This window comes from Misgurnus anguillicaudatus, chromosome 22 (assembly GCF_027580225.2).
Source record: "Misgurnus anguillicaudatus chromosome 22, ASM2758022v2, whole genome shotgun sequence".
Lineage (NCBI taxonomy): Eukaryota > Metazoa > Chordata > Actinopteri > Cypriniformes > Cobitidae > Misgurnus > Misgurnus anguillicaudatus.
The window spans coordinates 26,766,036-26,782,722 of NC_073358.2; the positions used below are offsets into that span (position 1 = coordinate 26,766,036).

At 36.8% G+C, this 16,687-nt stretch overlaps 3 protein-coding genes across 4 annotated transcripts in view; all 3 read right to left on the reverse strand.

Annotated features, from left to right (window-relative positions):
- LOC129440486 (uncharacterized) overlaps positions 1-16,687 on the reverse strand; it is a 150,817-nt gene that overhangs the window by 120,918 nt on the left and 13,212 nt on the right. The window lies entirely within an intron of this gene.
- LOC129440481 (uncharacterized) overlaps positions 1-16,687 on the reverse strand; it is an 80,538-nt gene that overhangs the window by 5,378 nt on the left and 58,473 nt on the right. For both annotated transcript variants that reach the window (XM_073861212.1, XM_073861213.1), the window contains exon 10: positions 1,684-1,877. In XM_073861212.1, the coding sequence (XP_073717313.1) occupies positions 1,684-1,877 (194 nt within the window). The remainder of the gene's footprint in view (positions 1-1,683; positions 1,878-16,687) is intronic.
- LOC141359001 (GTPase IMAP family member 8-like) lies at positions 5,468-6,772 on the reverse strand. The gene has a single exon (XM_073861215.1). It carries the CDS (start codon positions 6,758-6,760, stop codon positions 5,888-5,890), a length of 873 nt encoding a protein of 290 aa, XP_073717316.1. The 5' UTR covers positions 6,761-6,772; the 3' UTR covers positions 5,468-5,887.

Below are 16,687 nucleotides of genomic sequence, written 5' to 3' on the forward strand. Positions count from 1 at the left end.
CGCTGAACAGCTGCTGCATTGTGTGTTCAGGTATTACGGACTTCCTGAGGACATCGTATCTGACCGGGGACCGCAATTCACGTCCAAGGTATGGAAAGCATTCTTCAAAGCTCTTAATATCAACATCAGTCTTACATCCGGTTATCACCCACAATCCAATGGTCAAGTTGAACGTCTTAATCAAGAATTAACTAAGTTTCTCAGAGTTTACTGTCACAAGAATCAGCATGACTGGTGTCGCTTCCTACCTTGGGCGGAATATGCACAGAATTCCCTTAAGAAAACTTCCACGGGTCTCACTCCATTTCAATGCGTCTTGGGATATCAACCGCCCATCTTTCCCTGGGATGAAGAACTCGCAGACATCCCGGCCATTGACGCTTGGTTCACCCGAAGTCAGGAAACTTGGCAAGAAGCTCATGTCCATCTGTCCCGAGCCATCAGGAAGGTCAAGGAAAAAGCAGATCGCCATAGAACCCCAGAACCCCACTACGAACCTGGTCAGTTGGTTTGGCTCTCGTCCAGAGACCTGAAACTTCGTCTCCCGTGCAAAAAGTTGAGTCCCAGGTATGTTGGTCCTTTTAAAATTTTGAAACAAGTTAATCCTGTCTCCTACCGTCTTGATCTCCCCCCTAATTACCGTATCTCTCCCACTTTCCATGTTTCCCTGTTAAAACCTGCCGAGGACCCGGGAGCGGCTGTAGAGTCTGGAGGATCAGGGCCCCCTCCCATCATGGTGGACGGAGAAGAGGCCTATCTGGTCAGCGAGCTGCTGGACTCCAGACGTCAGGGCTCCAACCTGCAGTACCTCGTCAACTGGGAGGGGTATGGTCCCGAGGAGAGGTCGTGGGAGAACGCTAACGACATCTTGGATCCCAACCTCATCCATGAATTTCACAGACTACACCCGGATAAACCTGCCCCTCGTCCCCGAGGTCGTCCTCGAAAGAACACTTCCCGCGTCTGGAGCCGCTCGCAGGGGGGGGGCTCTGTGACGGATGTCAGCGCCAACGCTCCCGGTACTTCCCATTCACCCGAATACTGACTACATTCCCCATCATGCACTGTGACCCGCTGATTACACACCAGCTGCAGCGTATCAGCGGGTCTATTTAACCTGGGACTCTGCCACTTGTACTTTGCGAAGTCTTGTTTGCCCTAGCAGCATTTCTGAGCGTTTTCCCTGTGTGTACCCGTGTTTGATTTCCTGGTGTTATTTTGGACTGTCTCTTGGTTTACTGATTCTTGCCGCCTGCCCTGAACTTGGACTGGATTACGACTACGACTGCTTTCTGCCTGCCCCGATCTTGGACTGATTACGTTTATGATTGATTGCCGCCTGCCCCGACCCTGGTCTGTTAAACGTTTATGATTACTTGGATGTGCCCATTGATTACTGTTGTTTGCTATTTGTTAACATCAATAAAGAGTTGCAAATGGAACCTAACCTGTCAGTCTCGTCACATGTACATTTCTCTAACATTCTTAGCTATAATGCTTAAATATACTGGTCAACATATTAAGTGGATCAAAACCTTTCATAAAAGTTGTCTTAAAACCAATACCCAAACCTGTTCTTGTCTTAGGACAACTTTGATTAACTTATTTGATCCACGTAAAATGTTGACTAATGTAATTAGACCTCACACAGATTTCAATGAAGTTAAAGTGTTTGGACTGTACCTGATTTTTCAAATGCCGAATAGTTTTGGCCTGTGCCTCATTATTCATATTACATTCAAGTAACCCCACGTCTTCGTGAAACAAAAAGTTTACAGTGAGTGTGTTTCTCCTTGGTATAAAACTGCTGCTGTCTGGTAAAACTTTCTCTCGGTCAAATGTGTGATGGAGCACCATAAAAATGGCTTGTTTGGATCCTGTTTAAAGATATAATGAGGTGGTCAAAATGTGGTAATGTTATGTGCACTTATAGTTTCTATTTACAACAATTGTTATTGTAATCTTAAAGTTACCTGAACAGTTATTAAGTTGATACAGTGCAGCATCAATGTCAGTTCCTGCCCGTGAAATAATAGGGCAGAAAACCAGAATCACATCACTGTCCTTTACTTTATTCACCACTTTCAAACTTGGTAAACATTCATGGAAAGACTTTAAAATCCCATCGTGTGCTTTGAAAGACTTCCCATTGGGAATTATGTAGTACTTGTTTCCTTAAAGGTGAAAAAACAAACAAAGTATATTATTTTTCAGTTTAGCGGTGGTACTTTGAAATATGAAACATAATTGGACTTCTGTAAAATCCAAAACAGATAAATTTGTTTGAGAAGTGTTGAAACTGAAAATCACAGTTTAATGTGACTTTCAAGACAACCAACATATTTAAGTTATTGCATAAAATAATATCAGGCAATATTAAAGGTATCAATTGCCACATATCTGTTTTCACAGAATGTTCTTTACATGTAGAATGATTTTATGTAGAAAAAGACGTTAGCAGCGCTTTCACATGCAGGGTCACAAAAAATCCTTGTATAAATAACTGAGATGGAGACTAAAATGATTTAAGCTGTTCACCTTGACTTCTTTTTACTAACAAATTTAAATAGTTTTTATTATAAAAACCTTCATCACTTTCCCTCGAAATAAAAACCTAAAACTTATTAAAATAAATACAGTTTCTGTATGCCGCATATACTTACCTTTCACCATGTTGAGCAGAGCAGCCAACCAGTGTAAAAAATAACTTAAACAATTCTGTAGACAAATAGATATTGTAGAGTTATTTGTAATTCACCAGCATACTAATACAATTAACAACATCTATCGGAGTTTACATAGCTTAAAGGACTGTGGGTAGAAGGACCTCTAAAGCAGGGTCTGCATGTAAGGGTTAATGGATGACTGATAATGACTTATCACACATGTAAATCTTCCTGTCAGAACTAAGCTTACCACTTCCATTCAGTTAAGTTTTGTTTAATAAACTAAAAAGTTCTGAGTTTCTTACCATTACTGTTCTAACTAGAAGAAATAGAGTACTGTAGAAATCAAAAAGTCTCCTGCACAGACTGCTTCACCTTGACAGTTCCTCGAGTCGCTGCCACAGAATTGTATAAAATAATTTTTGAGGGGAGAAGAAAACATTTATTAGAATCCAAATAAAATGAGCTGGAATTTACTGACCTAAACTCTAAAATGACAGGGTTATTTTTGACCCAATGGGTAAATATTAGACAGAACACACTGCTGGGTTAAAATTGACCCAATGCTGGGTTGTTTTAACCGAACTGCTAGGTTATTATACCCAATGGTTGCACAACCAGTGAGGACCGGTGACTTCTTACGATGCAAAGCACATCACAGCATGTATGTAGCCCGTCATGTGTGTGGTTCATAATTTCAAAATATGTGTTCTGCGCGTCAGCGGAGTATTCCAGAAAGCAGGTTATGTGACTTACCCGGGTAAGTTTAGTAAGCAGATAACCTCTGCTTGGGTTCCAAAAACAGAGGTAACTTTCGGGTAATGTAAGTAACCATAGCTACATTTATATATTGAGAAGCACTTAGGATGTATTTTAGGCATATCAGTAAACATTTATGACCCTGCCTGTGAAATCCGGGCTAAAGTCTCATAATCTAATTATGAGATAAGGGCCATCAAAGTTTAACCATTAGTTTCATTATGATTGCAGTCTTTGATGTGGCTTTACTCAGTCAGTATTAAAGGTATGATTGTATTTTCACAGAATGATCTTTACATTATTATAATTTATCTAAAAGAGTAAATCACAAAACATATTTTAGCTGCGTTTTCACAGGCAGGGTCACATTAAAAAAGTGTCTATTAGATGTCGCCAAACTATAATAAAATATATACAGTATTGTCTTTGTACTGACAACAGCGTAGACTATGTAACCAAGTTTATTCTTTTCATCAGTTGCCTTTAGCTCATTCACTGAAGGTTTTAAGACACTAAGGTATTTTGTATAAAAGGTCATTGCAATGTCGATTGAGAAAAGATCTCTACTGTAGCTTACATAAAGGTGCGTGGCTAAAGTGCAGCATCATGTATATGCCTTCGGATTTATATCAAAATCTTGTGTCTATTAAAATCGACGTGTAGGGTAAAAATATACAAAAATATGGATCCATATATGCATAATAACAAAAATGTGTTTTATACAAGTAGCTAAAAGGCACAGTGTGCATAAAAATCTCGTAAACAAGCATATACCGTATAGCATACACACTATGAATGGATATACAAATTTTCTGCTAAAGTAAATAAATTTAAATGATAGAGGATATCATCTGATGTAACTTACCGTATACGCTGCTATTCTATGAACATTTGATGTGTCATCTGTGTCACTTTTACTTTTACTTCATCATGTGAAACCAAAAGTGTTTTTAGACTTTACAACAATGCACAATGCAGCAGTACTTTTAGCAATAAAATGTAGCTTCTGCAAGTATTTTCAATATATTTTTGAGTGACTGAAACTCGACTTATTCTTAATATCCTCATGTATTATACCTGTAATTGAATGTGTAAATGTAAATAAGAGTTTTTAACAGAGGGAAGCATTTTCAGTGAATGTTAACATTAACATGTCAGTCTGTTCCTGAAAACAAGATAGGGCCTTGGAGGAACATACTGTAGCACACAAGCTGTATAAATCCATTTTGAATGTCTCAGTCAAAAAAAAAAAATGTTGACTGCACTTTCATTTTATCGCTTTGCTATGACAAATCGCTTTGCTGTTTTCCTCGCTGTTGTAAGCCGCTTTGGATAAATTGATATGCAAATGACTTACTATAGTATGTAGAGATAATAATTTACCCTTTAGCTTCTCAGCTTGAGCTTCTGGGTCCTGTTATATCAGAAAAGAGTATTAAGTATTATTATTTTAGTTAGAAAGGGACATAAATGGTCTGGATCAATAAACTGAGATGAGTTTTATAAGGACTTGATAGTGGCCACATGTTTCAAAAGAATGAAGACAAGCCTGCTTCTAAAACAATATAGTTTATAAAATATTTATATTTATTTTTGTCTGGATTTGGTTTTGTCACTAAAGTAGTTTAACAAAACATTTTATTGCTTCATTGTACAGTATGAACGAATTTATTGGACATTCATGCTGCTTTTCTGTTTCTGTCACACCTATAATGGAGAAATGTCACATCAGTTGTTTCTTCCTCATACAGTAAATGTGCACATGTGCAAATGTGAAGAGCCGTCCCTTCTTCATTTGTTGGGTGTTATTGCTTTTGGTTTGTGCATTTTAATTCACAGAATTCCTAAACAGTACCAAAAACTTCTGTAAATTTCATCACATACATAAAACACATGTTTCTTTTATCTAAAATAGAAATCATAAGTATAGACTGATATTTTTCTGATGTCTGGACATCATCAGGGATTTGGGAAAATGTACACAGATGGTTGAATATATTGATAATAAATCCATTCTCTGAGAAATTCCACAGAAACATTACTCATGGCAAACCTTGGTTGTGATTTCTTTAATAACTTTATTCCATCATGTTAAAACTGAAAACACGTTTATGTTGTTTCCTCTTTTAATGCTTTTTTATGTTATCTTAAAACACCCAAAATTGTACTATTTTAACTATTCTAACTATTCTAACAAAATTTTAACAATAGTTTAACTAACAAAAAACTTTGACTCAGTGAAAACACAGTGAAAGCACCTTATCTAAACAAAATATTTATGACAATTGATCAGAGGTCAACACAGTTACCATACCTAATAATATACAGTATTGTTATTTAATTGTTTATATATTTGGTTGATTCTGCAGTTAATAGCTTTTAAATATTTCTGTATGCAGCCCATAATGTGAACACACATGCTAATTTAATCATTAAAGCAAGCAGTGATTTTCTTCAGATTTTTAAGAAGTATAAAGAAATTCATACTCATCACTGTCACAAGTTTCTGAATTTTCTCGCAACCTCTGTTTCAGATTGCTAAGCACTTCAGGGTTTTCTATTTTTGGACATTCTGAGGTCCAAACTGTGCGCTGAGATTTAGGCAGTTGTACTTGAATGTAATTTATCTCCCTTTCATCTTTAGGTTCGTTAGCTTCATCCGTTTTAGAAGTGGTCTGGTTCTTGTCCTCCTTACAGACATCACTGACATTTCCTCCAACCATCTTCTTTATCTTCTCCAGCAGCTCTGGTACCTGATCTCTATTCCCTATCTGACTAAAACTGAACAAATGAAATCTTTCACCACATTTTTTCACCAGCTCCTGGTAGTATGAGTGCTGGATAAAGCTGCTCTGATCTATGTTTTGATTTTCTTGTTCATCAGTAATAATGAAAAGGATCATTACCCTCTCCCAGGATATCTCTTCAAAAGTTTTCTCCATATTCTTCACCATCTCTCTTTCCTCTTCAGAAAACTCATGTTTTATTGGTATGACTAGAAGGAAAGCATAAGGTCCGGAGGAACACATACTAATGAGTTGTATGTTTTGCTTAATTTGCTCCATTGAGAACCCAGAACTGAACCAGTCAGGAGTATCTAACACAGACACCTGGTCTCTATCTAATCTTCCTCTCTCTTTTGTTATCTTCTGAGTGGCTGTAGAGACACCAGCCTGGCTTCTTTCATCTCGCCCAAATATCATGCTTCTTGCTGCACTTTTCCCAGATCCAGACATGCCCAGCAGGACAATCAGAAGTTCTGATGCAAAAGTTTCTTCTGGAAGGAGGGATAAAGAAAAGGGTATCAACTCAACGCTTAAAGACATTATACACATACCTCATTAGGAAGTTAAGTCACATACACTCACCTAAAGGATTATTAGGAACACCTATTCAATTTCTCATTAATGCAATTATCTAATCAACCAATCACATGGCAATTGCTTCAATGCTTTTAGGGGTGTGGTCCTGCTCAAGACAATCTCCTTAACTTCAAACTGAATGTAAGAATGGGGAAGAAAGGTGATTTAAGCAACTGGGAGCGTTGCATGGTTATTGGTGCCAGACGGGCCGGTCTGAGTATTTCACAATCTGCTCAGTTACTGGGATTTTCAAGCACAACCATTTCTAGGGTTTATAAAAAATGGTGTGAAAAGGGAAAAGATCCAGTATGCGGCAGTCCTGTGGGCCAAAATGCCTTGTTGATGCTAGAGGTCAGAGGAAAATGGGCCGACTGATTCAAGCTGATAGAAGAGCAACTTTAACTAAAATAACCACTCGTTACAACCGAGGTATGCAGCAAAGCATTTGTGAAGCCACAACACAGACAACCTTTAGGCGGATGGTCTACAACAGCTGAAGACCCCAACGGGTACCACTCATCTCCACTACAAAAAGGAAAAAGAGGCTACAATTTGCACAAGCTCACATAAATTGGACAGTTGAAGACTGGAAAAATGTTGCCTGGTCTGATGAGTCTCGATTTCTGTTGAGACATTCAGATGGTAGAGTCAGAATTTGGCGTAAACAGAATGAGAACATGGATCTATCATGCCTTGTCACCACTGTGCAGGCTGGTGGTGGAGTAATGGTGTGGGGGATGTTTTCTTGGCACACTTTAGGCCCCTTGATGCCAATTGGGCATCGTTTAAATGCCACGACCTACCTGAGCATTGTTTCTGACCATGTCCATCCCTTTATGACCACCATGTACCCATCCTTTGATAACGCACCATGTCACAAAGCTTGAATCATTTCAAATTTTTTTTTTTACATGACAATGAGCTCACTGTACTAAAATGACCCCCACAGTCACCAGATCTCAACCCAATAGAGCATCTTTGGGATGTGGTGAACGGGAGCTTTGTGCCCTGGATGTGCATCCCACAAATCTCCATCAACTACAAGATGCTATCCTATCAATATGGGCCAACATTTCTAAAAAATCCTTTCAGCACCTTGTTGAATCAATGCCACATAGAATTTAGGCAGTTCTGAAGGCAAAAGGAGGTCAAACACAGTATTAGTATGGTGTTCCTAATAATCCTTTAGGTGAGTGTATAGCATAATGTGCTTCAAAGACACTTTTTTAAAAGGTTTATTTTTTTAAGTATTCAATATCATTATGCATGTAAGGGTTCTGGCTGTTTTGTTTTTGTTATGTCTTTTATTTTAAAATGGTAATATCTGCCATTTAGTTCTTATTCCTGGTCTTTGTAGTCCTGTCGTGTTGTCTTTTGAGGGAACTTCAATGCTGTGGGAACACAACAGCAGCATGCGCTCATGTGAAAGTAGTTTTAGAGGGGCTTTAATAAGCTCCCTTTACAGTCAGCTTCAGACAAACATGTATCCCTTAATGTTTTTGCTTGCCATTATCTCTCCAAGGAGGTATATGTGATTTTCATGCGCTTTCTTGCCTATCTTTTCATGCCTATCTTGTTTGGAGTTTGCTCCGGGGAATATTAAAGCCATTCTTTACCCGAGACCGGGTAATGTTTCTAAGGTTCCTACCTGTCCAGCTAGGACCTTAGTTCTACAGGCCTTCCATCTTCGGCCTCACAAGTCAGCTGACCATGAAAGACTTAACCTGCTATGTCCAGTTAGGGCTTTGCAGGAATATATTTATAGGTCTTCTTTGTGGAGAAAATCAGATCAGTTATTGATTTGTTTTGGCTCTGCTAATAGAGGAAGTCAAGCCTCTAAACAATCCATAAGTAAATACATAATAGAGACTATTTCATTAGCTTATGAGGTGCGTGGTATGCCTTCACCTCTGCTAGTTAGGGTATATTCAACTAGAAGTATGGCTTCATCGTCAACAAAATTAACACTGATCACAATTTGGCCCTTGTCAAAGTCACAGATCCTTACGCTTTTTTTCCTGCTTCTAACACATCAAGTTTTTTCCCTCAAAGTTGATGTGTTAGAAGCAGGAAAAATAGGCAAGTGTAAGGATCTGAGTTGAAATTGCTGAAAAAGTGAATGCTGGTTCTGACTGAAATGTCTATTGTAGTCCATGCCCGAGGGGTCAGGGCTGTTTTTGTGGCAAAAGAGCGATCTAGGCAGGTGGTCATAATGTTGTGGCTGATCAGTGTATATATAAATGAGCATGTGTGATATTTTATTTACATGTAGGCCTATAGTCAATTCTACTAAACATTTTTTATTTTACTGTGACGTTAATGTGTAGACATATTCTCAACAAAACAAAAGAAGCTGGATGTCACTTTCAATGCAAAACATTTCAGTTTTTGTAGAATATATAGTTTACCTTTGTCCTCCAGTAGTACATCTATTTCTTCAAACAATGTTGTCTCCTGTTTGTCACCCGTTTCACCTATTGTGGGGGAAAAAAGTAAAATACTGTAATGCTGATTGTTTGTTTTTCTGTATTTGCAGGTAATTCTTAAAAATAATTAAAAACATGAAAAAATTTACACTATTCACTATTTAAAATGCAATGCAAATAAAAGATGTTTTAATATATGAATAAAAATAATGACTCACTATAATGTATAATAGTGATAATAATTTACCTTTCTGCTCTTCAGCTTGTGCATCTGGGTCCTATTATGTTAATAAAGAGTAGTAAGTATGATTATTATTCATTTTTAGTTAGTATGGGGCATGTATTGTTTGGATCAATTAACAAACATGAGTTTAATTACCACACAGGGACTGATCACTGGCCACATGTTTGAAAAGAAATTGTAAACGAAGGAAAACCAGCCAGCCTGCAAAAGAGTTTATTAAATATTTATAAAATTAATTTCTGCCTGGACTTGATTTTTTTACATAATAAAAATAAGTTAATAATAATAATAAATTAAAACTGTCCTGTTATTAGGGGTCAAGCCCCGAAGGGGCGAAGACCCCTATTGTATTTGTAAGTTTTCTTATTATTTTTCAGTTTCCTGTTCCATTGTGGTCTATGGCAGCACATAGAACCATACATAGGAAAGTTATGAAATTTGGCACAATTTGGAGTCTCTATCTCTAACCCGCTAGCGCCACCAACAGTCCAAAGTTGCACTTATGTTTTTGCTTATACCTTCTGACTTGTAAGTCTTACAAATGAAATTCTTGTTTCTTCTGAGTCCTTGGCTCAAGACGATTTGACCTGACCATATGACATCATTTTCCATCATGAAAATTTTTCCGCCATTTTGAATTATTCGTAAAACCTACTTTTTCGAACTCGTCCTAGAGCTTTTGTCCGATTGCCACGAAAATTGGTATGTATCATCTAGAGCAGGGGTCCCCAATTGGCGGACCCCGGTCCGAATCCGGACCGCGAGATGCGTTCATCCGGACCGCAAAGACTTTTAACACAATAAAATGCATAAATAGCAAACGCTATTTAACGTTATTATAAAATCCAATTTATATCAGGCACATATATGGTCAGCCCAGTAGCGCTATTTGGGTCCTATATCGACAGGTTTCGAGTGTGGCGCCAGCGCGAACAGTCACAGACAGGTGTGCAGGGAAGAAAGCAGAGAGCCTCGTCTGCTCGCGAGTCTGTTGCGGTTGTCAAAAGTGGGGACATTAAACACCATAACGAAACTAAACATAGACACTTTGAAGAAACTTACCCTAAGGTCCGAGGTAAGAGTGCAAAAAAAAAAATGAACTAAAAAAGCCCAGTATGAGCGACCCACACGGGTCCTCTCCCACTCACTCACTGCAAAAACGAGCTATGACGAGTCAGTGTTCACTGAAAATACAGTGGATTTTAGGAAAGCCATAACAAGCCCTTTACAGATGGGGAAATAGTAAAGGAGTGCGTGGATGCTGCATTTTTGGCTCAACGTTTACAGTGAATAAACGAACTTTTTTGTGAAGTAATATTTATTAGATTAACTCTCATAATTTCTACATAATAATATTAACATTTATTGAGAACTAGATTTTCCTAACTAAAATGATGATAAATACACAATTAATTTATGTAAAAAATGAACTGTCTGGGAATAGAAAGTCTTATTAGATATTTTCTTGTATTATTTAACTGTTTTATAGTCACTATAGTCCTAAAATAATTAAGTAAATTTTAATCAAAAACTTTAGCAGATTCAAGTAAAAAATCTTTTACTTAAAAATATTAAATCCATTAAACTAAAAAATCTAAGTAAAATTTACTTACATTTATTTGCACATGTTGTAAGGAATACCCACAATTCTTTGCGCCTGAATATTTTTATTTTTTAAGCTTTATAACAGAATAAGAACTGATAAGAACTTTAACTACTTAAATATTTGTTAGCAAAATGTCATAAAGGTTTAAGCTCTTATATTATTGATGTTGTTTTGATGTAAATAATAATTTTGTGAAGTCACCGTTCAGGTGATCAATGTTTCTTTACATGAACACTGTTCAGAACGTTGTATTGTAATTATTTAATATTATTAGGACAGCAATGCTTCAATTTTCAAAAAAAAAACCTAATAGACTTTACCTAAACGATTAAAATAAATCTAACTTCTAAATAAATAATTAAGTAACATTTAATTAATTATTTAACAATGTTTTATCATGCAATTTTAAGTACATTTTATTTGATTTTAGTAGGTAAGTTTTACTTATAAAAAAGCAGTAAATTTTACTTTAAAAAAGTTAGTGCAAATTGTTACGAGGATTTTTTAAAGTAAATTTTACAAGTTGTTTTTTTTCCGTGTAGTTGCGAGTCAGCATTCTCAACACTTAACATTATCAAAAGTAAATACATGTCAAGAATGATCAATAAACATTTTTTTTAACTAGGACTTTTTATGGTTCCGTCTTTAAGTTCAACTTAGTTCAGCCTATTTTGTTTATTTTTCATTTGAGCTTATTTACATTTGTATAGACTTGAAAGAACAGTACAAATTAAGAGAGAAATGTTTTCCTGCACTTTTTCAGTTTTCCAACACTGGCAGTTTAGTTTTTGTCTGTTTGTGTTTCTGACTGATATTGATGATGATCTTTTACCAGTGCAACTTGAAGCACAAAAGATAGTGTTCAGCATTACATTAAGTTAAGTACAGACAATAAATAAGAATGAAGGTAACATGTGATATGATTTGATTAAGCCAGAGAGGTTTGTATTCATTGATTATAATTGTTAATCTCAGTTTAGCAGGAAAAGAGCACTTTAGTTTTCCTTTTAAGTTGTTATGTGGAAATGAATGTGTGTTTTGCAGATTAAGAGATGACTGCATTTTGCACTGTTCCCTTCATATTTTTGTCAGACATTGTTACTGGATAGATATTTTGTACCAAGCAACTGAAAGGACATAGTTACAGAACAGCATTAACATGAAATCCATTTTGTGAAGGATTATTTATGCTTATACATATTAAGAAAAATTACTTAATATACTTGATAACACTATATTTTGTTTAATAAAACAAATATGTACACTAATTTCTTTATGGCAAAAGCTGTCAATTTATGTTTTTACGTGCAGTACATGTCCGGACCTCGGCTGGTGCGGAGGGTTCATTTACTGGACCTCCACCAATTTTAGTTGAAGACCCCTGATCTAGAGACACTCATGGCAAAAAGTTATCAAAAGAATTTCGATACAGCAATCTGTCGTATACCGCCTTATCGAATTTTACGTAGAGCGCAAAAAAAACTGATTTTAGGTTGTATCTTCGTGAAACTTAGGCCTATTGACACGACACTTGGTACTTGTGATGCCAGTCAGGAACTGAGGGTGCATGCACAGTTTTGTCGCAACGCCACCTAGTGGTCAGATTTATGCTTTACATGCCTATAACTTTGGATCTGATCAACGTTTTTTCACGGGACTTGTTTCCTTGAAGTTCTGAATAGTTGCCGCTTCCAAGGATACCAAACATGCCAGATTTCGCCTTACGTTTAGCCCTGTGCAGCAAAACAGCACTTTAAAAACACACGCGAATATCTCCGCGAGCGTTATTCCGATTGACTCGAAAACACCATAGGAAGAACAATACATTACCTTCTGAACAAAAAGTTATATTGGCGTTATATTAAAATGTTCATCAGAAATAGCCGAAAATTGCAAAAACGAAAAATTACCTTTAAGTAACAAAAAGAGATTTTTTCACCAGATTCGATACACTGATGTATGAGCACAGTCTGAGGCCACAGAATTTTTTTTTATGCTTTCACCACTAGATGGCCTTATAATTGAACAAAACCTTTGATAACAAGCCAGCCCTATGGTCATACAACTGTTTCTTAACTAAACTAAAGTGTATAGTCATGAAACTAGCTAGATGTAACACAATCATGACCTGATGTTGCATGCACAATTTTGTCATTGTGCCACCTATTGGTTTTGAGATAGAATATGGTATTTTGCCTAAAACTACTGCAACAACACAAAACCATGAGTCATCATGGATTATTCCTTTCATAACTTTGACTATAATCACTGGTGGTTGCCAATTCACTCCCTAGCAACCAATGAGAATACCTCATCAACCGTTTTTGCAAAAGCTATATCTCTGCATCAGAACATTGTAGAGACACGGGCAGGGCCGCATTAACAATAGGGCTAGGCGGGGCTAAAGCCCCGGGGCCCGAACAAATAGGGGGCCCGTGATTGGCTGTGAAGCAGATTGACTACTACTAGCCATCTGATTGCCAAAGCCTTTCCACGCCCCCTACAAATTAGCCAGCCGCAGCACGCGCTTTTGAAGAAGCGCTGAGAGCGGAGAAGCGCCTGACGTCATTCGCGCCGGGCGCATTGTCCAATCGAATGAGGGGAGAGGCGGGCCTTACGTTGTGGTAAGGGAAGTTTACAGTTGCTTTGTAGAAACGGACTCCACTCGCTCACTCTCTCCTGCATGTTTGTGCACCTCTCACCCTCAAACAAGGTCAGAGCAAGCGTCCTCTTTTTAAAGTTTCAGCTAATATGACAGTTAACAGCAAAAGAGCGCTCACGCGTCAATATTTGATTGACAATACAGCTGACTCGGTGGTTGATTAGCAATATAAAAAGCCGCGCCGCTCTTTTTTTTTAAAAAAGGCAGTGTGTCGTGCCTTGCGTTTCCAAGCGTTCAAGCGCATTTGACGTGATTAGCCCCTTAAAGTGACAGAAGCTGCTAATAAAGCTGCTGTCGCCATTTGTGTCAATAATGTTAATCATTACTGTCATTACTGTTTGGGGTCAGGCGAATCAAACAACAATTACACCCATTAGGTCTTATATAAACAAGCCTTAAAAGTAATGGACCAGAAACCTATAAGATGGCACCATTGCATAATCCTAAGGAAGCATAATATATTGAGTTTTGACAGTTTTTTAAATTATTCATTTTTAAAACTAATTTTTAAGTGTATAAATAACCTTGTACCAGAAATATTCACTCAACTAGTAGTGCAACAAAAGGGCGGAATAAGAACTAGAGGCACAATAAGTGGAAACTGTATAGTCGCAAAACGTAGAACAACATTTGGTCAGACATCACTTTTAGTAAGAGGCATAAAATGGTGGAATGCTTTACCATCAGAAATTAAAACACTGAAAGGACTCAAGGTTTTTAATACACATTTAAAGCAATGGCTAAAACTGAAACAACTTTGTGAACACTGATAATACAGGCTACAACTCAATGTATTTGTATGTTAAATTTGTTTAGATTCTGTTTTATAGTGACTACATCTATTCAAGCCCACATCTTATTTTATGTATTTGATGTATTTATTGTATATATTTTAATAGCTATAAATTTGCTTCAATACTCTGTTATCTCTGTTTTAACCTTACAAGCCTAACCAGGGACAGGGGTTGCAAATTAGTCTTGGCTATAAACCTGTATGCATGGCATCTACTTCATATTTTTTATAAAGCAATGTTTTATGCATTTGTAGCTGTCAAAAAATTTTTAATAAATATAAATAAATAAATAAATCAAACATCAGAAATAAAGTAATTTACTGCCATTGACTGAATCACTTTTGTAAAATAAATAAGAATGAATGTTGAATTTATAGTGAAAGATATGTACTGCACTCTAAAAAACAAACGGTGCTATATAGCACCAAAACAGTTGCTTTGGATCGTAACGATAGAAGAACCATTTTTAGTGCCATATAGCACCGGTGAAGAACCAGTGAAGCACCCGTGCAGAACCACATGGTGCCACGCAGAACCATATGTGGTGCCACATGGCCCCTATATGGTTCTACACTGGTGCTTCACTGGTGCTTCACTGGTGCTTCACTGGTGCTTCACTGGTTCTTCACCGGTGCTATATGGCACTAAAATGGTTCTTCTATCGTTACGATCCAAAGCAATTGTTTTGGTGCTGTGTAGCACCGTTTGTTTTTTTAGAGTGTGTATATATTTGATTACTTTACACAATATAATATTATTCAGTGCTTTAAGTTTTTCAAGTAGGGCGATTTCTTGTGTGCCTTTGTTCTATTGTTATTTGTAACTCTTGTCATCAGTAAGATTGAGATTCTTTTCTTAAGTAACTATTATTTTTTTGTGATATGGAAATTGGTCAAAATAATTCTGAAATTTTAGTGGCATTAAATTTCCATATGATAAAATTCTTATGAAAAGTAATATAACTTGACTGTGAAGTATATTGTTAGATAAAATGACTCGTATATGATATAACATTTAGCTCATCGCCCACCCCTATATTCGCTATTAGCAAGCCATGTTTACAGGTTAGTGTTAATCTAACAGCTTTTTTCGTGCAACTGTAATTCTGAATTATTCTAGATTATATTTATGTAAAACAACTTCAGCAGTGTTTTAGAAAAATGTGTTCTCTAGTTGGTGACCTAAAGTGGTGGTGGTGGGGGGGGGGCTGGAGTAACTCATAGCCCCGGGGCCCCGTGAGCTCTTAATGCGGCGCTGGACACGGGGATTGTCTCTTTTGACTATGTAAACTTGTTTTAACATGATGTGACCCATGTTTATTCCACTGCATACACCACTCACATGTCCTTCAGTTCTCTAATGTTCCATGATTGTCAATAACAGAAGGACGATTGCAGTAGACAAGAACTTAGATTATTTTTGTTGATAACTTTTTTGTTTTTTCTTCTAAAATTGTTAGGTTTACCTAGGTTCTTCAATCTGCTTATCCAATCTCAATTTTACATCATTTTGTGCCCTTTTCGGCTTGACCCCGGTATTGCTGCTTGCAGCTTGAAATATATATATCCTGCATCTCGAATTGTGAATTTAAACATATTATACCTGAATCTGAGATTGCAGTAATTTCTCAATCCTCTCTAATGTTTCAGTATTTTTCATGCACTCCAGGAGTCCTTCATCCTCATAGAACAGAAGATCCACTGTGAGCGTATTTTTCCTGTTTACACTCCTGCTGCTGTCTGGTACAGTTTTCTCTCGGTCAAATGTGTGATGCAGCACCATAAAAATTGCAGGTTTAGACTCTGTTTAAATGTAGAAGTTAAATTAATGTAAAATATACTTATTATTAGAGTTCACGTCGTTAAAATGAAGGTTATGATATTTAGGAATTTGAGATCTTATTTTTTATTTTTTTAATTGGTTTATTTCTTTCTGATTTGTTAAGCTTTGTTAAAATGTAAATGCTTATAGGCCACACACACATTTGGATATATTGATTATGAGATTTCTTTTTGTATTGTCTTCTGTTTACATCTCACCCCCAGCAGCAATCTTTGGGGATTAATTCATGGCATGTTATAGATTTCTTTATTAAAAAGAGATAAATGTGGTATTATTGAATCAAAACAAAGGAGTTGTTACACTCCTTCGGTATCCCTTAAACATTT

Excerpts from the sequence above, each read along its gene's own strand:
- LOC141359001 (XM_073861215.1), bottom strand. The coding sequence starts at position 6,760 with ATGTGTATAATGTCTTTAAGCGTTGAGTTGATACCCTTTTCTTTATCC.